This window comes from Bos indicus, chromosome 18 (assembly GCF_029378745.1).
Source record: "Bos indicus isolate NIAB-ARS_2022 breed Sahiwal x Tharparkar chromosome 18, NIAB-ARS_B.indTharparkar_mat_pri_1.0, whole genome shotgun sequence".
Lineage (NCBI taxonomy): Eukaryota > Metazoa > Chordata > Mammalia > Artiodactyla > Bovidae > Bos > Bos indicus.
The window spans coordinates 19302680-19323350 of NC_091777.1; the positions used below are offsets into that span (position 1 = coordinate 19302680).

The 20671-nt window shown below is 59.2% G+C and overlaps 1 protein-coding gene across 9 annotated transcripts in view; it reads left to right on the top strand.

Annotated features, from left to right (window-relative positions):
• Nucleotides 1-20671, top strand: part of ADCY7 (adenylate cyclase 7) — a 64443-nt gene that overhangs the window by 40710 nt on the left and 3062 nt on the right. For 8 of the 9 annotated variants that reach the window (XM_070770540.1, XM_019979298.2, XM_070770543.1 and 5 more), the window contains 18 exons: nt 1187-1298; nt 4958-5085; nt 6458-6616; nt 6834-6966; nt 10069-10260; nt 10620-10654; nt 11125-11208; nt 11413-11485; nt 12775-12872; nt 13789-13873; nt 14246-14371; nt 15198-15296; nt 16236-16429; nt 17303-17393; nt 17732-17887; nt 18578-18724; nt 19509-19613; nt 20001-20115. In XM_070770540.1, the coding sequence (XP_070626641.1) occupies nt 1187-1298; nt 4958-5085; nt 6458-6616; nt 6834-6966; nt 10069-10260; nt 10620-10654; nt 11125-11208; nt 11413-11485; nt 12775-12872; nt 13789-13873; nt 14246-14371; nt 15198-15296; nt 16236-16429; nt 17303-17393; nt 17732-17887; nt 18578-18724; nt 19509-19613; nt 20001-20115 (2132 nt within the window). The remainder of the gene's footprint in view (nt 1-1186; nt 1299-4957; nt 5086-6457; nt 6617-6833; nt 6967-10068; nt 10261-10619; nt 10655-11124; nt 11209-11412; nt 11486-12774; nt 12873-13788; nt 13874-14245; nt 14372-15197; nt 15297-16235; nt 16430-17302; nt 17394-17731; nt 17888-18577; nt 18725-19508; nt 19614-20000; nt 20116-20671) is intronic. The other variant, XM_019979300.2, reaches the window with a different exon arrangement.

A 20671-nucleotide genomic window follows, 5' to 3' on the forward strand; every position in this document is an offset into this window, starting at 1 on the left:
CCTCTTCCTGCTAAAATGGTCAAACTGTGCACGGTCGTGACTGCAGGGAAGGAAAGGGTCATTTGCAGGTGATTCTCCACAGGGCACAGGATCCCCCCAAAAGGAGGCGAAGTCCCCCCCCGCCCCAGGTGACTTAGTGGCCCCCCAGTCGTGACACTGATTTTGACAGACTTGAAGGGCCTGCAGAATCTTACTCGATGGCGCTGCCCTGAGTGAAGTGTAGATGCGGGTGCCGTGAGCTCCGCTCCGGCCCTCTGCCTGTAGCTCAGCCTTACCCCTGAGGCTGCCCATGGCTGCTGTCTGGGCTGCAGATGGTCCAGAACCACAGTCTCGGGAGCCGGGAGATCTGGTGCCAAATGCAGCTCTGGCTTCCCAGCGCATCTGCACCTCCCTGGGCCTCAGTTTGCTCATCCGCAGAATGGGGGTTCTACAGGGGCAGTGTGAAGATGAGAGGTGTGAGGGCACTGGGTGTGGAGCTCGCCTGGAGGGAGCATCCAGCCACTTCTTTGTTGTTGTTCAGTCGCTCAGTCGTGTCTGACTCTTTGAGACTCCATGGACTGCAGTACTCCAGGCTTACCTGTCCTTCACTATCTTCCGGAGCTTGTTCAAACTCACGTCCATTGAGTCAGCAATGCCGTCCAACCATCTCATCCTCTGTCATCCCCTTCTCCTCCTGCCCTCAGTCTTTCCCAGCATCAGGGTCTTTTCCAATGAGTCAGCTCTTTGCATCAGGTGACCAAAGTACTGAAGCTTCAGCTTCAGCATCAGTCCTTCCAATGACTATTTAGTGTCGATTTCCTTTAGGACTGACTAGTTTAATCTCCTTGCTCTCCAAGGGACTCTCAAGAGTTGTTGCATCTTACCAAGGCTTTAGTTCCGACATCTGGTGAAATCAGGTGTGGGGAGGTTGAGAAGTTCCCAGGGGCCCAAGAATCCACCCATGAGAGTATAGTTGAGTCATCTATGGTAAGGGCTCTAAAGGGGCCAGGGGTTCCAGAGGGCCTTGCAGACTGGGGCTTGCTCCATTTGGCTCTGGTGTAAAGCTTCTGGAACTTTAATTTGTCTTTATGAGCAGGAGCTTCTCTCCCATCCCTGTGGAGGTGGAGGGCTTGCAGGGGTGACTGAGTGCAGGGCTGGCAGATATTCGGGGGTTTTGGTCCTGACCCTTCTCCCACCCCACCCCCAGCATCCTCTACGCTGACATCGTGGGCTTCACGCGACTGGCCAGTGACTGCTCCCCCAAAGAGCTGGTGGTGGTGCTGAATGAGCTCTTCGGCAAGTTTGACCAGATCGCCAAGGTGAGCGTGCTGCTTCCGTTCTTCCAGTAGCAAAGTCAGGAACACCTCCTGCTGCACCTACGGGGTGTCCTGTGTCCAGTGCTGTTTGGAGACAGACACAGGGAGGCCTGGGTTGAATTTCAGCATCCAGTCAGCAAATGCTTCCCCACGGTTGGAGTGGAGGCTGAGCCAGGACCCTGTCCAGAGTGTGTCAGTGCATGCTGGGGAAGGCACTGGGCTTCCTGAGCTCAGAGGAAGGCTGCCTGGGGGGCAGGTGGCTCTGTTCTCACTACACGAGGTTGGTAGCCTCTGCCACACTTGGGAGCCTCACTGGGGAATGCCAGGCCTTACCCAGAATCTGCCTTTTGACAGTATTCCGGGTGAAGAGCCTGCACATTAAAGTCTAAGAGGAAGGGGAACAGTGTTATGGGCAGAGGGAACCAAATGTGCAAAAGCCTAGAGTAGAAAGAGAGCTCTGTGTGCCCACATGTGGAAAGCGGCTCCGTGTCAGTGGGACAGAGTGTGTTCATGGGGGCTCATGGTCACAGGGTCAGACATGCAGGGACTTGACAACTGAGGTGAGGAGTGGGCCTTGACTGGAGGACCCCTGAGGACCCTTAGCAGGTGCCAAACCTGGAGAGTGTTGGGCAAGGGGAGTCTCCAGGATATAGACAAGGCAGGAGGGGTCTGAAGACTGAACAGGGCTGAGCCGGGACCTCACTGTTTTGTCTTCACACACACAGCTCCCGGTGTGTGTGTCTGGGCAAGAGGGGTTGTGAAGGAGCCTCAGTTCTTCATTAATTTAGCACATGGTCTAAGATCAGCTGAGGGTCAGCCCTGGGCTCACATGGGGCCTCAGGCTGCCCTCAAGTAGCTCCCAGTCTGCATGTTGCCTGGTTGGAAGAGGGGCACAGAGGGTGGGACTGGGGAGTGCCTCGCCCAGCCTCAGGTGGTCAGGAAGGCTTCCTGGAAGTGGTGGCCACTGAGTAGAGACTCAAGTGTAAGATTTAGGGCAGTGGCTCTCCATTCTGGCCACTTGTTTGAATCACCTGGAAAGTTTAAATGAAACACCAATACCCATGCCCACACCCTTGGGAGTTTTTAAGAGCCTCCTGGGTGACTCCATGGGCAGAGAATCAGTGGTTTAGAGTTTGATGGGAGGCAAGTTCTGGCCCCACACTAGGAAGAGCTGCTCATTCTTGGGAGAGACTGCCTCACCAGGAGTGGGCAGCGGGTTCCATCTCGGAGGATGAGCTTCCCATCACAGGAGGTAATCAAGCTACAGTTGGACACCACTGGCCAGGGGTGCTCTGGAGAACTGTTTCCCTGGGTCCTGTTGAATGAATGACTCTGAGGTCCTGTCTAGCTGGAAGCCTTTCTTCAGGAGCTTCCTTCTTTCATGATTTTCCCTGAACCAGCAGGTGGGGTTTCCCAGAGGTTGGAGGCCATAGCTGGCTCTTTCCCTGCCAGAAAGCCAAGGCCTTGCCCTTGGCTTCTTGGGCACAGTCTGCCCTCCGTGGCAGGCCCATGAGGGAGCCCCACTGTACAGATGAGAAGAGGGAGGCCGTGGCAGGGGCCAGTCTTCAGGCCAGAGCGTCCAGTCCCTGGGCAAATGCAGCAGGCAGGGCTGGCTCCAGCCTCTTGTCCCCAAGCCACCAGATCCCAGAACGGTAACCTCCTGGCGAGAGACAGGGCCTGCTCCCAGGGGTTTCTGCGTTGCCTCTGGGCTCAGCCACTTCCGCCCCCAGCGCACTGACCCAGCTCCTCCAGTGCTAAATGTCAGAGGCAGTGGGAGGAGCAGCCGGGGGAGTGTGGCCTCCTGACAGTAGAGTTGGATCCAGACTGGGATCCTGCACCTGGCCTTGGAGGAGATAAGGGTGGCTGCGCCCTGAGCCGGTGCCCGGGTGTCCCAGCCCTTGACAAGCTTCTGCTTTCTAGGAAAGCAGTGTCCTCACCTGGCTGCTTAGGCTGTGCAGAGCTCAGCGTGTGCCAGACTGGGCGGCCCAGTGGGAAGCAGCAGGCACACGCAGAAGGGTCCTTGGAGGGCGGGCTTGGGACTGCTCATAAAGGCATGGCAGGTAGGGTACCCCAGGGGAGGGTACCCCCAGGGTACCCCTTGGGGGCGTGCCAGGGAGGGGGCACTGGGTCTGGAGACAGAGGGTATCCTGGTTCTGGGAACCAGCTCTTTGGGACCCTGCAGGAGGGAGCCAGGGCAGGGCTTCCTGGTGGGGTCTCTGTAAATAAAGCATGCAGTGGGGGTGCAGCGTGGAGCATGCAGCCCAGGGGGCAGCTCCTTCCTGTTCTCCCAGCCCCCACCCCCAGGCCTTGGTGTGTGTGGCCCCCTTTACCCAGGGCTTATGGGGGTCAAGTGGCTGTAGCGTCACCTCGGATGGGACCTCAGACAGCCTGCCTGGCCTCCCCTTCCCCTCCAAGAACATTCTCCTCCATGACTCCACCTTCTCTCCCCACGGCCATCTTTGCTCTCTGCTCTCTGCCCACTCCCCAAACCCTGTGTCCCTGGCAGCTTAGCTGTCTCCTTGGTTACTTTTGACACCTATGAAGAAAGCTGAGTGCGGAAGAATTGATGCTTCTGAACTGTGGTGTTGGAGAAGACTCTTGAGAGTCCCTTGGACTGCAAGGAGATCCAACCAGTCCATTCTAAAGGAGATCAGCCCTGGGTGTTCATTGGAGGGAATGATGCTAAAGCTGAAACGCCAGTACTTTGGCCACCTCATGCGAAGAGTTGACTCATTGGAAAAGACTGATGCTGGGAGGGATTAGGGGCAGGAGGAGAAGGGGATGACAAAGGATGAGATGGCTAGACGGCATCACCGACTCGATGGACGTGAGTTTGAGTGAACTCCAGGAGTTGGTGATGGACAGGGAGGCCTGGCGTGCTGCAATTCATGGGGTTGCAAAGAGTCAAACACAACTGAGCAACTGAACTGACCTGACTGACTGACCCTGAAGCTTATGGCTCCTATTGCCTCTCTGTTTTCACTCCCCCACTTCATCTGCACAGACTGCTGTGCTGTGTCTCCAACAGCTTCATGGCCTCAGGGCCTTTGCACAGTCTGCTTCCCTCTGCCGGGGATGCTCTTCCTCCAGCTCCCTACAGGGCTTGCTCCATTGGCTCCTTTAGGACTTTTCTCGAAATTACTTTCACTGGGAGGCCTTCTCTGGCCTCAGGAAGCTTCTTCTTCCTTCTCATTCCTCATTTTTCCCCCCTCGTTTTTCTCCATAGCACTTATCATCATGGGTGTCTATCGATTTTATTTATCTAGTTTAGTGTCCAGCCCTGCCTCTGGCCGCAGGGTTGTTTTCTGTTTTGCTCACTGCTGGGTCCCAGTGTCTGGGGCAGGGCAGGGGTCTCAGTAGAAGCTCAGTGCATGGGTGAATGAAACCAAAGGTAGTGGCTCCCTAGAGGCACTCAGGTGGCCGCCCTTCATAACACTTGGTTTCATCCTTGACACCTGCTTAGGGTTCCTCCTACAGAGCTCCTGTGTCCCCAGTCCTTTTGCCAGGCCCAGAAGCAGCTGCTGGTGTTTGGTGCCCCAGGGGAAAAAGCCTCTGGCCGGAAAAGAGCCTGGCTGACTCTGGAGGGTGTGGGGAGGTGGCTGACAGGCCTGCTCCCTGGCCCTTGGGCCATCTGTGGACCAGGCCTCTCCCTTGACTTGCAGGCCAACGAGTGCATGCGGATTAAGATCCTGGGCGACTGCTACTACTGCGTGTCCGGCTTGCCTGTGTCCCTGCCCAACCACGCCCGTAACTGTGTGAAGATGGGGCTGGACATGTGTGAGGCCATCAAGTAGGTAACACAGGCAGGTCCAGGGCCCGGGGGCTTGTCCCCACGACGGACCCTTCCTGCTCCCCAAGGCATGGTGGGGAACACATTGTCCCCACTTTCCAGATGAGAAGTTGAGGCTGAAAGGGTGCAGAAGGCTTACCTGGACCACTCAGCAGTGTGTTTACATCCCTCCCTCTGGGCCCCACTGGGACTCCGAGTAGCAGAGAGCCTCCGGAGCTCAGAGCTCAGGGTCATCCTGAGGACGGGCAGGGGACTCTGTTTCTTTGGAGACTGAGCCTTTGCAGTGGCAGAGGAGCTGGTTAACATAGGGTCTGACTCCAGGCCTCCATCTGCTTCCTGCTCCCCCTGTGAAGACACTGGGAGTTGGGGAACTAGCCCTTAGCTGCAGGGAGACCCCCAGCATCTCACGGCTCCTTTCCACCAACATTTAGCTCCCCATGAGGTTCCCTGGAGCCCAGGGCAGCTGTGGTCTGTGGTCAGGCGGGTGGTGGAGGGCCAGGCGGGCCTGGCCACCCCAGCCAGTGTTCAGGACAGAGCAGGGTGTGGCTGCACTGCCTGGCAAGTGCACAGCTCCTGTGCAAACCCAGCTCCAGCTTGTCTTCCTCCTGAAAACTTACCAGACAAATCGCCGCCCGGGAGTCAGGGGTCCAGGTCACAGTCTGGCTCTGCATCACCGCCTGAGTTATCTCAGGCTGGCGCTGCGCTCTCGGGGGTCACTTCCCTCCCTGGAGAATGTGGATGTTGTGCGGGGGCCTCTGCTCCCTCTGGCTCTGACCCCAGCAGGCTTGGTCCGTCTCTCCAGCCCTTTAGGGGGCACATGGCACTGGCTGCTCCCTGGACCCTCTCCTACTTGTCAGAGGGACCCCAGAGGGCCCTTTCCTGTTGGGGGTGCCTTGTGCCCCAGGGAAGCCTAAGTTGGGGCACCTTGTACTGAGTACTCCTTCAATCCTCAGTGCTCCCATTTCCTAGAGGTGGGGGTGTGTAAGGCCCCCCAAGGCTGTCCCCATGTTCTTTGTTTCTGCTGGGTTTGGGAGGTGCCTGGCTCCTTCTGCAGACCCCAGCTGGGGCTGCCGGGCAGGGGAACACCCAGTGATAGACTCTTAAGGCCTTCCCCACAAACCATGGTGACCGGTGACAATTGGAATTCTTCCTCTTTTTAGTAGCCTTGAACTTGAGGGTGACCACATCCATTTGCACACTCCTGGGGATGGGAGGAGGCAGCCCTTCAGGCTGAGAAACTTGTCTCCTGTGAGCTGGGCCTGCCCTGTCCCCACATGCTCCTCATACCCTGTACAAGGACCTGGAGCCTGTCCTAGGGCTTAGGGCCCCTTGGGAGCCCTGGCTGAGGTGGGGTGGCTGGCCTCTGCCCCAGGCAGGTGCGGGAGGCCACAGGCGTGGACATCAGCATGCGCGTGGGCATCCACTCGGGGAACGTGCTGTGCGGCGTCATCGGGCTGCGCAAGTGGCAGTACGACGTGTGGTCCCACGATGTGTCCCTGGCCAACAGGATGGAGGCGGCCGGAGTCCCTGGGTGAGGCTCTGCTGCCGGCGGGCGGGTCAGAGGTCACGGGGCTGACTGTGGGCTGCCGTGGTGGGGGGTCAGCATGGGCTCAGACAGGGAGTCCGTGGCCCTGAAGTGGGGGGCGCTCGCCTGGGCTCCGGTCTGCTCGGCCCTGCTGTGCACCCCCGGGCGGGTCCTCCCACCCTCTCTGGGGGCACTGCTGCTGTGTGACTCTGGTCTCCCCCAGCCGGGTGCACATCACAGAGGCGACGCTGAAGCACCTGGACAAGGCGTATGAGGTGGAGGACGGGCACGGGCAGCAGCGGGACCCTTACCTCAAAGAGATGAACATCCGCACCTACCTGGTCATCGACCCCCGGGTACGAGACTCCGCTGCGGCAGCATGGGGGTGGGTACCACGCAGGAGCCAGGGTCCGCACCTGGGGAATGGTGCCCTCAGAGAGAGAGGCGGGAAGAGTGAGCGTCCCGTCACCAGGTATGTTTTAGGCCCCAGGTGACATCTTCTCTGGGCCTCAGTGTTCTTTTCTGTGAAATGGGAATGGCAGCAGTGCCTACCTCAGGAGGAGAAAAAGCCAGTCTGACCGAAACTTTCACCATGAGCTGGGTGCATGGTCAACGTTCTCGAACGAACTCTAGTGACATTTATTAGTTTGTTTTCCACGAGGTTGTCACTAATCTTCCAGATTTTCAAGGCACATTTTAAAAACACGCCTTGGATGGGAGTCAGGGGAAGCAGGGGTCGGCCAACGGGCCGCTAGGCAGGAGTCTCCGTGTGTCTGCCCCGCCGTGTCCGCCTGCCCCGCCGGTGCCTCTGTTCTCTGTGGGCCCCTCTTTCTCTCTGGACCCCGTGGCGGGGCAGGGTGTGGGGCTGTGGGGCTCCTTCCAGGCGCCCGGCCCGGGTCCTGCCCCCAGCCCACCCGCGCCTGCAAGGGCCATTCTTTCCCGCCCGCGGGAGGCCCGCTCGTCTGGCCGCCCTCGGTGAGTCATCCTTGGTGCTCGCTCAAGAATGTCGGCCGGGCCGGCTCTCTCGGCTCCCTCTCACTCTGGCCTTGGCTGTCCTCAGGGCTGACCTGGCTGCCAGTCTCCAGGGGGGCTGAGGGCCAGTCTCTGAACTTCTCCTCACCCCCTCGGCTTCATCCTGCCAGCGTTCCCAGGGCACCCTCGGTGGGGGAACCCCGCCTGGGTATCCTGGGGCTGCTCCCGGCCCCTCACCCGACCCCTCACCCAGCCCCTCACCCTGCCGCTCTGGGCCCCGCCCACTCCCACGACCCCCACTTCCACGCCCCCCCACTTCCAGAGCCCCGCCCACCCGCCGGGCCCCGCCCACTCGGACCGCAGCACTTCCTCCCCCGCCCTGTGCCAGCCTCCCGTCCCTCCATGCCAGGCTCTTTCCATGGCAGGACCCAGGTCACTGCTGCTCCCTCTGCCCAGAGCCCTCTTCCCTCTGTCCCAGGTGCTCCTGTTTATCCTTTTTATTGTTTATTGTCAGTGTGAGCTCCATGTGGGCAGGCTTGGGCGGGGGTCCCTCTGCTCTGCGCTGCAGCCCCCAGTCCTCGAACAGCACCTGGTATGGAGCTGGGGCCCAGACAGCAGGTGAATGAATGAAGCAGAGCCCTTGAGCCCAAGGCGGTGGTAGGCATGGCCCCAAAACCCACCCCTCAGCAGGTACAACCACGGACGCCCAGTCTGAGTCGCGTTCCAGATGAATGAGGGAGGTTTTAGTACGAGTGTCTCATGCAGGGTTAACTGGGCTTCCTGTAATTTACCTGGCAACCCTAACTTCCCCTTCTTTGTTTAATTTTACTCATTCATATAGTCAAAAATTCAGAAAGCCTGAGGGGCGTGTTGTAGACAGTTTTCCACGCATCCCTGTCTAGAGCTGGCATGTCCCCTCTAGAGGGGGCCAGTGTGGTGAGTGTGTTCCCCCCAGAGTTGTCTATGTGGGTAAGTAGACGGAAGAACTCTGCCCTCCGAGTAGCGCCCCCTCCTCCCGCCTCCCCACCACCAGTGCGAACCTTGCAGTGTAGCTCGGAGACCTCTTCTGTGCTCAGAGACCACCCGCGTCTCTTTTCGTGACTGCAGCGCACACCACACGGATGCTCGGGCTCATCACCCGTCATGGAGGGGAGGCCAGTTGCCAGCTCTGGCTTCTGTGGGCTTAGGTGTGTGAGGTCCCCCCGTGGATGAGTGTCCAGAGGTGGCTGGAAGGGGGGCCTGTGAGCTCTCCCTGGGCCCTGCTTGTGAACAGGTGCATTTTTACTCAGAACTGATGGATCTTCAGTACACACTGAACTTTTAGGGACAGTATCTGGCTTCCCTGTCCTAAGAGAGAAAGTGAGAACGTGCCAGTGACCTTGAACTTGAAGAGCTGAGTGCCCTGTCGGCAGGGCTGCTGACAGTGAAGGGGGAGGCAGAGAAATGTGACCACCCCCCAGCCACCTGACTTCCAGGGCAGGTCTCTCCCTGCCGGGCAACGCTCGCTTTCCGGACCCTGGGACTTTCCTCACAAGGACAGAATCCCGTGCTATTTCCTCTGGCCGGCAGACAGATGTGGCTCAGGGGTTAAGAATGTTTCTATCCCAGAAGGAGGCAAGAAGCTTCCAGGAAAGTTGCTGCTTGTGGCTTGACAAGCGTTTGTGGCTGTAGGTGCCGGTCCATGTGGGTGTTTGTGGGAACCCCTGCAGACCGGGACTCCTGGAGGGCAGGAGCGTCGGTCGGGGGGAGGACTCAAGATGGCTCAAGCTTGTCCCTGGTGGCCTTTTGGATGGTCCCAGGTGGGTGGTTGTTCCAGGTGGGGGGAAGGTGGGCCCCTCGCTTGGGGCCTGGCTGAGCTACCACATCCCTGGCACGGGCACAGAGGGCACGTGGCGGATGGTGGACCCATGCTGTGGTCTGAGGGCTGTACGAGTGGAACTCCCTGGAGTGCTGCCCCATGGGGGTGTGGGTTCAGCCCTGGGTTGGCTGTCGCTCCAGGCTGCCGGCCAGCACTCCCCTTCCTCCCGCTGCTGCCAGGGGACGACATGTGCCGGCCACATGAGGGTGGGCAAGGCAGGATGCCTGTGGCTTCCCTGGGCACCATCTGCCCGGGGTACCTCCACTGGGAGGGGCCAATGGACTTTCACGGGCCAAGCGGGGCCTTTGGTCTTGGGACCTTAACCCACTTCTTGCCCTGGGGAGGTGGAACTGGGTCTGAGGGGCTGTGCATGGTTGTGGATGGGGCAGGGAGAGGTCCCCGAGCTGGGGCCTCCTTGGAGCCCAGCTGGTGAGTGCACTGGGCTTCCACCAGTCCCCGAGGGGCTGTAGCCCCAGCAGTTTGCTTTGTCATTTTCTCTTTTCTCCAGATGGACCAGCGCTCTGGGCAGCATCCCCTTTCTCAGGGAGCAGGGTGTGGGTGGGGGCCCCTTCCTGGGCTGAGAAGGGAGTGAGGGATGGGACAAGGCTGTGTCTGTGTCTGCCCTCAGAGCCAGCAGCCGCCCCAGCCCAGCCAGCACAACTCCAAGAACAAGGGGGACGCGACCCTGAAGATGCGGGCGTCCGTGCGCATGACGCGCTACCTGGAGTCCTGGGGGGCGGCTCGCCCCTTCGCGCACCTCAACCAACGCGAGAGCGTGAGCAGCAGTGAGACCCTTGTGTCCCATGGGCGGAGGCCCAAGGTAGGACCCTCTTCCCAGGGAGCTGGGAGCCGGGGCCCCGGGAAAGGGCAGGGGGTCAGATGCTAAGGGGTCTTTCCGTCTTGAGCCTCACTCTCTGCATGTGCAGGATGGTTCTGGGCTCTGCCCTCCCTCCTTCCCTCCTGGGGCCCTTGGGGAAGTGAGGGCATTTGGAGAATGCTCCAGGGGGCTGGGGATGTCCCTGGCCTCCTGATTCCCCAGACCAAGTTCAGCTTCAGTCCCAGGTGCCTGCAGCCTGGACGGTCCATGCATCCGAGGGTACCCAAGATGATAGACCCAGTCCCAAGACCTGCACCAGGCTCATGTCCTCGAGAATAAGCTTCTCTTCCTTTCCCTTCCAGGCTGTTCCCCTGAGGCGCCATCGGACCCCTGACAGGTTTGTGCCCTGGCCCCTGCTTTCCTGGCCTGACTGGCCTCTGTCCTGAATGGCAGCTCCACAAGGCTCAGCCTTGACTGTGGATTTCGCCTTGGTTTGGGTCAGAGTGTTTCTAGGAACCAGAACTTCACAGTGTTTGAGTGCCTGCTGTATACTCACCCTGTGGTGGGGTTGTTGGGGTTGGTGTGAGGGATACTCGGGATTTAGTGAAACAGACTTTGGGCCAGGATCGGCCCTCTGCTTCTTGCTGGGCTGCTGCTGGGTAATGCTGTGTGATGCTGGGCTTTCACTTGCCCTCTCTGGGCCTTAGTGGGTCCAGCCTGACCCTCCTCCATCCTGCATGAGGCTCTGGGACCTCCTGTGGGCACCTGGGAACCCCACTTTGGGTGAGTCATCTCATCCACACCCCTGCCTGTGGGTGAGTGGTTGTAGATCCCCAGGCTGATGCCGCTGTGGGTGTCTGATTCCAGAAGCGCATCCCCCAAGGGGCGGTCAGAGGACGACTCATACGATGATGAGATGCTGTCAGCCATCGAGGGGCTCAGCTCTACCAGGTGAGGCTCTTGAGACCCCCGCCTCCCTCAAGCAGGGACCATCTTCCTTGTGCCTCGTGTCCACGGGCTGTGTCCACAGGGCGGCCACCTGAGGGTGGGCCCTGTGCTCCGCCCCCACCCCCCCTCTCCTCTGAGGGTGGCCCCTGTCACCCCGCCCCAACTCCCCCAGGCTTCACCTCTTCCTGCTGTGTCTCCGCCCCACAGACCCTGCTGCTCCAAGTCTGATGACTTCTCCACCTTTGGGTCCATCTTCCTGGAGAAGGGCTTCGAGCGAGAGGTGAGGACCTCTGAGCAGCCCCAGGAAGGGGGAGCTCCAAGGTCTGGGAGCAGGGGACAGGGGCAGCCAACACCCCCGGAAGGTCTGCTCGGGGCGGATGCTGGGGAATCATTCCAGCTGCCACCAGGGTGGGGTCGGGAGCCCACCAGGCCCTTTGGGGTCTCTGTTGGCCTCGCCGCTCTGCCTGCCGTGTCCCGGGAGTGGTTCGCCTGCTGGGGTTTGGGAGGCTTTGCTCCCTGTATGCCAGGCCTCAGCTGATGGTGCCAGGGCACACAGTGGCAGACAGTGTTGACCTTTTTAGGAAAAAGCCCCAAACTTAGTATTGGTTTGATGGGGCCCAACTGGTCCCCCCATCTAGCTGCCGTAAAACCACGCTGTGTCCCGCTAGTGACCGTTTTTTTTTTTTTTTTTCCAAATTTGGCTGTGCCATTCTTAGTTGTGAAATGAAGCATCTTCAGTTTTTTGTTGAGGCATGCAAGATCTTTAGTTGTGGCACGTGGGATCTAGTTCCCTGACCAAGGATTGAACCCCGGTCCCCTGCGTTGGGAGGACAGAGTCTTAGCCACTGGACCACAAGGGAAGTCGCCATTCACTTATTTATTGAGGGCCTATGGGTTCTGGCAGCGTCCAAGGCCCACGCGTGGTCATCTCACCCTCACCTGCTGGCCGAGATGGGTGCTAGTACCCTTTTCGCAGACTGAGGTTTGGAGCGTCTTGGCGTCGGGTGTGGCCTGAGAGGGTGGCCCAGCCCGTAGTGCCCATATCATCCTCCAGGGGCTCCCTGAGTTGGGGTCTCCCTGCATGGGGAGCTTGGGGCCCGAAGGCAGGCGCGGTCACCAGGAGAGCCGTCTGGTGGCCTCCTGCTGCTGGGAGACCCAGACGGGGCAGGCAGCACAGGGCCCCCCACCCATGGGCTCGGAGCTCAGGCCTGGCTGTACTGCTCAGTTTGGGGTGACATCAGACCCACTGGTAGCCCCCATCACTGTAACCCCGCAGCTCACTTGGGCTACGGGATTTTCAGGGAAATAAAGATAGAGACCCGAGCTGGGTGGGGGAGGGGAAGGGGTTTCCTCTGAATATAAAAGACAGTCTGCAAAACGGAAACAAATGAGGTTTGTTCAGGATGATGTAACAGCATCACGGTGAAGTCAAGGAGGCGGTGAAAGGGTGTTTTTTAAAAAAGATGATTAACCAGAGCCAGGGTGGAGCTGGGAAGGGGTCAGGGCAAGTGGCTCTGTGGGTGGGGCCTCGGCTGCCCGACCACCCCTCACAGTCTCTGTTGCCCCCAGTACCGCCTGGCGCCCATCCCCCGGGTCCGCTACTACTTCGCTTGTGCCAGCCTCGTCTTCGTCTGCATCCTGCTCATCCACGTCTTGCTGTTGTACAGGTCAGTCGGGGGCCGGGCCGGATGGTCAGGCCCACCAGGGTCAGGTGAGGAGGGCTGGGGACCCACAGATCCCAGCCTGGGAGAAGGGGCTGGCCGTGAGTAACTCTAGTCACTTTAGACCTCCGAGCTGCAGAAACCAGCCTGGGTGCAGTGGTCCCCATACCTGGAGTTGCCAATGTTCAGTTTTTAATTTAAAAAAAAAAATTATTTATTTATTTTAATTGGAGGCTAATTACTTTACAATATGATGGTGGTTTTTGCCATACACTGACATGAATCAGCCATGGCAGTTTTTCATTTTAATTGAAGGTGCGTGCTGTCTCACATCACAGGCCTCCCTGCTCCCACATGCCTCCCACCGCTACAGTCACCGGTTATCTGTGTGGCCCTGGAGGCATTTTAGTTGCCCTGGGTGTTTGGAGTTGTAGAAGGGCCAACTCCTAAAATCGTAACTGCCACCATCTCCCTCTTAGGTGTGGGAAATTGAGGCTCTGGGGTGGAGGTGGAGGCCCTATTGATGAGGGGGGGCAGAGGAGGGGGTGGAGAGGGACAAGGGGCTGAGGTCATGGGAGAGAGTAAAGTCAGCTCCTTCGTGGCCTCCTGAAGGGTGCTTAGGCCAAAGGCTCCGCTAGGACTGTGGTTCAGGATATGCTTAAGAAAGACGAAATAAGGAGCACGTTTAGATGTGCTTATGTGCTTGCTGGACAGGAGTGTAAAGGCTGTGTAACCACTTATTTCTTGTGTACTGGGCCCAGAAATGGGGAAGGGGCGTGATGTTGATCCTGGGCTTGTGTGTTGTTTTGTGGGGCAGCCAGACCACAGTATGCAGAGTCCCCCTTTGGCTGAGGTGCTGGGGGTGGGGAACATGCCCTGAGAAGAAGGTCCCCTCAAACTTACGTTTTTCCTTCTTCTCCAGTATGAAGACTCTGGGCGTGTCCTTTGGGCTGGTGGCCTGTGTGCTTGGGCTGGTACTAGGCTTGTGCTTCGCCGATGTGTTCTTGGTGAGCAGGAAGCCCCTGACTGAGCGCTGGCCGGGCCCCAGCAGGTGTCAGGATGGTCGTGACCCGAGCCCCAGCCCCTCCCCACGAGCTCTGCACCCCCAGCCTGGAGGACAGTGCTGAGTGCCCTGGAGGCTCCTCCCAGGATCCTCTTTCGTAGGTGCTAGTGGTCCCCAAGTGGCCATGGCTGTCCCAGCCGCAAGGGTGGGGATGTCCCTTCTGCCTGCTCACATGTGTCCTGAGCTCTGGGCTGGACACAGGCACAGCACCCTGATCCCCGCTCAGAGCTCTCAGAAGCTCTCACTCTGCTGTGCCTTTGGGCTGTGGGCCCCCTGAGTGCTGTGGGTGCTCGGTGACGACACTGTGATTCCACAGAGGTGCTGCCCGGCCCTGGGGAAGCTCCGAGCCATTGCCGAGAGCGTGGAGACGCAGCCCCTGCTGCGGGTGTCCCTGGCCATCCTGACCATCGGCAGCCTGCTCGTCATTGCTGTCGTCAACCTGGTGGGTGCCGAGGCTGGGGCTGGTGGGCCTGGCCAGGACTCCTCGGGCTGAGCATACTTCCAGGAGGAGGGAGCCAGTCTTCGACCCTGGGAACTTCTAGGTTCTAGAATCCCATAATCCTGTTGCCTAAAAGCAGCATCTGATATGGCCATAATCCACAGCCTGGTGGGCCGGGCCTGTGGCAGCCCCCGTGGCGGCTCCGAGCTCCTCAGCCTGCATTGGTCACACGAGGACTCGGGGCCCCCACAGCGCTCACCCGGCCACCACAGTGTCCTTGACGTCCCGGTCTTTCTCCAGCCCCTGAGGAGGTCCTGTCTCAGCCTCTCTGAGACCTGTCTCCTCACTGGGGTTGAGCTGCCCTGGGCACGCGCTGGGGGCCATGCGGGTCCCACTTGGCGGGCTGGGCTCACATGCTTCGTGCTCAGATGGCACTTGTCCTGGCTGGTCCTGCCTGCTCCCACATCTAGAGTCAGCATCTCCTCCCAACCTCCCTGTCCCCTGCACTCGGGACTCTGTGACCGCCTCCCTCAGCATCCCCTGGGGAGAAGCGGACTCACGAAAACGCTGCTCCCAGCTTCTCTCCGAGTCAGCCCTGGGGGCCCTGGGGCAGGATCCACATGCCTTCCGCTGCAGTGGAGCTGTGGCTGCGGTGGGAAGAGGTCGGGGTGCCGTGCCCCTGGGCTGGGCTTAGAGCCGCGCCCGGCAGGAGATGCTCACTGTGCCGTGGAGCCCCGGGCCCTGCCCTCTGCCCCCAGCCCTGCTTGGCCTGAGCAGACCCTGGGTCGCCCCCAGACCACCTCTCACAGGGCCCTTGTCTTGTCCATAGCCCCTGATGCCCTTCCGGGACCGGGGGCTGACTGCTGGGAACGAGACGGGCCTGAGGGCTGTGAGCGGCTGGGAGATGAGCCCGTGCTACCTCCTCCCGGTGAGTGTGTCCCTCCGTGTGCCCCGTGCCCACACTCGGATTTCCCCCGCACACTCAGAGCGTGCTGAGCTCCGGAGCCCGTGGGCTCTCCCAGGAGAGGCGAGAGTGCAAGGCGGGTGCTGGCACCTGCATCCAGGGCGAGAAGGTTGTCCCCCTCCACGCCCACCCGTCATGATCTCCCTTCATGGTTGGGGGTGTGGCGTGGGGAGGGGGACGGGTTTGCCTCAGAGGCAGCAGAGCCAGGGCTGGGCCCAGGTGGGCTGACACCAGAAGCCGTGCCTGGAGTGCCTGCCTGGACAGAAGGAGGGACTTGAGGCGGGTTGTGGGGGATTTGAGCTGGTCTCTGAAGGGCAGAAAGGTCATGGGTCGGCAGGGAGGTAGGAGGTGGGACAGAGAGAAGCAGCCGAGGCAGGTGGTGGGCACAGAGGTTTCAGTGGTTGTGTCACAGGGAGGAGGTGGGGGGCGGTTGGGAGATGAAGCCAGAGGTAGGTTAGATCCAGCTCTGGGCAGAGCACAAGGGCCAGGGTGAGGAGGTTGATCTTTATGCTGGGGGCGCTGGGGAGCCACAGCAGGATCTTGAGGAGGAGACTGACAAGGGCGGAGATGCACTTCGGGAGGGACCAGCTCCTGGCAGAACTCAAGACTTGTCACGGCCACATGGCAGGGGCATTTTCATTCACTACATTTTTTTTCCTTTTAAGTGAGTTCATTGGCTGTAAGTGGAAGTAAACTTATGCTAAAAACAACATATTATAGAACGTTTTAGGTTCCATTGCCTGCTCCTTGTTAAGGGAGGCAGGAGAGAGAGGCTGAAGACACGCTGGTTCTTCATGGAGTCCCCTGTGGCTAAAGGTGTCCCTCCTTTTGGCGACCTCTGGTCCGGGAGGTGCCTCTTGGTGACGGGAGGTGGTGGGCTGACCGGCGTCCCTGTCTCCCCAGTACTACACCTGCAGCTGCATCCTGGCCTTCATCGCTTGCTCTGTCTTCCTGCGGATGAGCCTGGAGCTGAAGGTCGTGCTGCTGACCGTGGCCTTGGTGGCCTACCTGGTCCTCTTCAACGTCTACCCGAGCTGGCAGTGGGACTGCTGTGGCCACAGCCTGGGCAACCTCACCGGGACCAATGGCACCCTCAGGTGAGCCCCATCCCTCACTGCCGGCCCCCTGCCTGCTGCCCGTCCTGACTGTGGCCCACTGCAGCGCCCTTTGCTTGGTCTCAGTGCCATTTCAAACTCTGCTGCTTTTGCATCCACGGTCCCCTCCCGGACAGCTTGTGGGCTGGACTGGCAGGTGGCGTGGTTCCCACTTTACAGAAGGGGAAGCCGTGGCCCTGGGTCTGCAGCACTCAGGACTGAATGTGACTCATCGGCAGGGGGTGTGTCCCCGGTCCCCAGAGGCCACCTGGTCTTCCTGTCTCTAGGCCAGTCTGGGGTGGGAGGTGGAGGCTGCAGCCCTCAGCCCAGCGCCTGGCTCTGAGCCGTGTCCTGGGTCTCAGAGTTTTGCAGAGAGCGGTCGTCTCTGGTCTGTTCCCAGACACATGGAGGGGCTGGTGTGTGCCTGATTCTGGGGCTGGGGGCTCAAGTGGGCCAAGGAGAGAGACCTGGCTGCCTTGAGCTAAAAGGCAGGAACCGGGGACCCAGAACAAGGCCTGTTCCCATGGGCCTGGCTTGCACCTGTGACCCCTTCTGCAAGCCCCGCTCAGCTTGAGGAGCGTGGGCTGCCTTTGGGTGCCCCCCTACCAGCCTGCAGTGCTTTCCTTGACTTTGCCACGACCCTTCCCTGTGACCAGGTGTCAGCTCCGATGTCACCTCCTGTCAGCCTCCACTGTACCTCCGTCTTTGCTTTACAGCCTGAAGCGTCTTGTTTGCCAGCCATGCGCACGTGAGCTCTGAGGGCAGCACCCCTCCAGCTGGCTCACTTTCCCAGGGGCGAGCACTGGGTCTGGGCCCGCGTTTGGGGTGCTTCCGGGGGAAGTGGGGGTGACGTCTGCCTTTCCTCCTCGTGTCCAGCAGCTCCTCATCCTGTTCATGGCATCTGAAGACGATGACCAATTTCTACCTGGTCTTGTTCTACACCACCCTCATCATGCTCTCCAGACAGGTGCAGCCCGGGAGGCCCCTCTGCTTGGAGAGAGGCTGGGGGTGGGTGGGGTGAGGGCGGCCTTGGACTTGGAGCCGCACATAAGACGTAGTCCTTTCAGGACGTTCTGCTCCTGGGGTCAGGGGTCCTAAGTCATCAGGACTTGAGTGACATTTAATCGTGTGGGTCACTTGAGGATTGCAAGTCTCGGCTGACGGGGGTTTCAAGGCCACCTCAGGGTGGCTCTTGAGTTGGCAATGTCAGCCAGAGGCACACGGAGGCTCCGTGGCCCCTGGGGTTACGAGTGTGCTCTGCCCTCGCTCACTGCGGCCAGGACTCAGATATCCCCCTGTCCACAGATTGACTATTATTGCCGCCTGGACTGTCTGTGGAAGAAGAAGTTCAAGAAGGAACACGAGGAGTTTGAAACAATGGAGAATGTGAACCGCCTTCTTCTAGAGAATGTCCTGCCCGCGCACGTGGCCGCCCACTTCATCGGTGACAAGTTAAATGAGGTGGGGACAAGAAGGGACTAGTCACTCTGGGCAGGGAGCCCCGAGGCACGGGTGTGGTTCCTGGAGGGAGGGTGCTTTCTGTACTTGGTCCCTGTGGCACTGGCCTCACCGATGCTCCCAGGAGACTGTGTGGCATTAGCTGTAAGAAAACAAGCTTCGGAGTCAAGAGACCTGCGTTCAGGTCTCACTGCCCTGAGCCTTGGTTTTCACATATATTAAGTGGGGCTGATAGTACTTGGCTGGCAGAATCGTTGCAAGGAGCACACGTCCAGGTATTTGTAATCCGGACCATCTGCTGATGAAAACTTGCATTTCTACCAGTTCTGTGCAGCAGAGTTTCCTGTCTATGGAAACTCAGGCCCAGCGAGCAGAGAACCCAGGCCTCCTGACTGTTAGCATTTATACCCGGGGGTTCTCAAGCCCAGCTGTGCAGACACAGGGGACCTAAAGGAGCCCCAAACCAACCCGAGTCCCACCCTCCTCAACAAACTGATTTAGAGCCTCCTGTTTTGTAATGGTCCCCAGTTGAGTCTCATGGCAGTCAGGTGGAGAACCTGCTCAGCCCCTCCCGCCCCCGCCAACAGCTGCTCCTGGAGCATGAGGAGGGATCGGCGCCGCAGGCTGCCCGCTGCCCTGCTCCCAGGAGGCCGGGCGGCCATGGGTCCTGTGTCTCCCCCTCCCCCAATCCAGGACTGGTACCATCAGTCCTACGACTGCGTGTGTGTCATGTTTGCGTCGGTGCCGGACTTTAAAGTCTTCTACACAGAGTGCGACGTCAACAAGGAAGGGCTGGAGTGCCTGCGCCTGCTCAACGAGATCATCGCCGACTTTGACGAGGTAGGGTTTCCACGCAGCCTGGAGAGGGCGGGGCGGGCCCAGGTTAAACACGTGCACTGCGGCTCCCTTGGGGGGAACACACATGACACAAATTATGAAAGGTACACACACATTTGCCTTTTCTGTCTCTTCAGCATGTAATGTGTTATCTTCTCTGTGATTGGCAGCTTGCTTAGATCTAGGTTGTAGAGTTGTTGGATTTCTTGCTTAGCCTGTGCTGGCAGTCTGTTGCAGAGTTAGTCACTCAGTTTGGGCTTAAGTCTTAGCTGCAAATAATCCGCATGCCTGTGTAGACTCTGTTGAGTAGTGGGGTGTTTGCATCTTAGTAGGAATTAGACTGGGCTTCCCTGGTGGCTCAGACAGTAAAGAATCTGCCTGCAGTGCTGGAGACCTGGGTTTGATCCCTGTGTTGGGAAGATCCCCTGGTGGGCATGGCAGCCCACTCCATTATTCTTGCCTGGAGAATCCCCAGGGACAGAGGAGCCTGGCGGGCTACAGTCTGTGGGGTTGCAGGGAGTCGGACACGACTGAGCAACTAAGCACACAGGAATGAGACCAGATGAGAATGAAAAAGATCAGGAACGTCAGGGAACAAAGGAGCAGGGAGAGAACCCAGAGGCTGTCCCCACCTGTACGGAGGTGTGAACTCAGAGGGCAAAGGCCCAGCGGGAGAAATGTTTGCGTTTAGAAGTGGTGGTGGGAGAGGACCCTACCCCTTCTCAGGACCGGGGACCAGCCCAGGCTGCAGCCCTCTCGTACGGCCCTGCTTCCCTTTGTCCTGCAGCTGCTGTTAAAGCCTAAGTTCAGTGGTGTGGAGAAGATCAAGACCATCGGCAGCACGTACATGGCCGCTGCGGGGCTCAGCGTCCCCTCGGGGCCTGAGAACCAGGTACTCAGCCACTCTTCTGGTCTCACGCCGCAGCCCCAAAGGACGGGGAAGTGAGCACAGTCCCAGCCCGACACTGTGCTTGAAGGGGCGCCTCTCCACACTCCCTCCTTTGAGGGAGGGGCAGAGGAGCTCATGGCTCAGCCCGACAGAGGATCTGGTGGAGGGGTCGGGACAGGGGGCCCCTCGCCAGGAGGGGAGTCTAAGTGGGTGCTCGGGTCCTGGACGCCCTGTGGAGGAGGCTCGGTTGGTACCGCTCTGCCTGGCAGCGGCCCCCCGTGGCTTTCACACCCAGGCTGGCACACAGTGCTCTTCGGGTCAGGGTGCTCTGGAGGCAGGAAGACAGGGCAACGCTGCCCACGGCCCCGCGTACAGCGCTCTGTCCCGCAGGACCTGGAGCGGCAGCACGCCCACATCGGCATCATGGTAGAGTTCAGCACCGCCCTGATGAGCAAGCTGGACGGCATCAATCGGCACTCCTTCAACTCCTTTCGCCTCCGAGTCGGTGAGGCCCTGGGAGGGACTGCGCCGGGGCTCAGGGTGGGACTGTGCAGCCCTGCCTCCTGGCAACCCCACTCAGTTGGGTGTATGTTGCCATCTGTTTAGAAAAACTTTAGAAATCCCTCTCTGATTTTACAACCCAATGACTGGGCAATTATTCTTTCCTTGTGTACTACTTTTCTTTGAAGGCTTTAAGTAACCAGGAATATATATTGCCACGGGGAATCCACAGTTGTGAACAGGTGACCTTAAATATCCTGAAAACAAAGCAAAATTATTAACCTAAGTGGTCCCTGATAGCTAATACAGTCAGTGCTAAAGCCCATTTACTGTTTAAGAGGTGATTAGCAGATACAGATACAGTAAAGCATCCGCCTGCAATGCAGGAGACCTGGGTTTGATCCCTGGGTCGGGAAGATCCCTTAGAGAAGGAAATGGCAACCCACTCTAGTGTTCTTGCCTGGAGAATCCCATGGACAGAGGAGCCTGGCGGGCTACAGTCCATGGGGTCACAAAGAGTCAGATGCGACTGAGTGAGTAACACACACACAGCAGATACA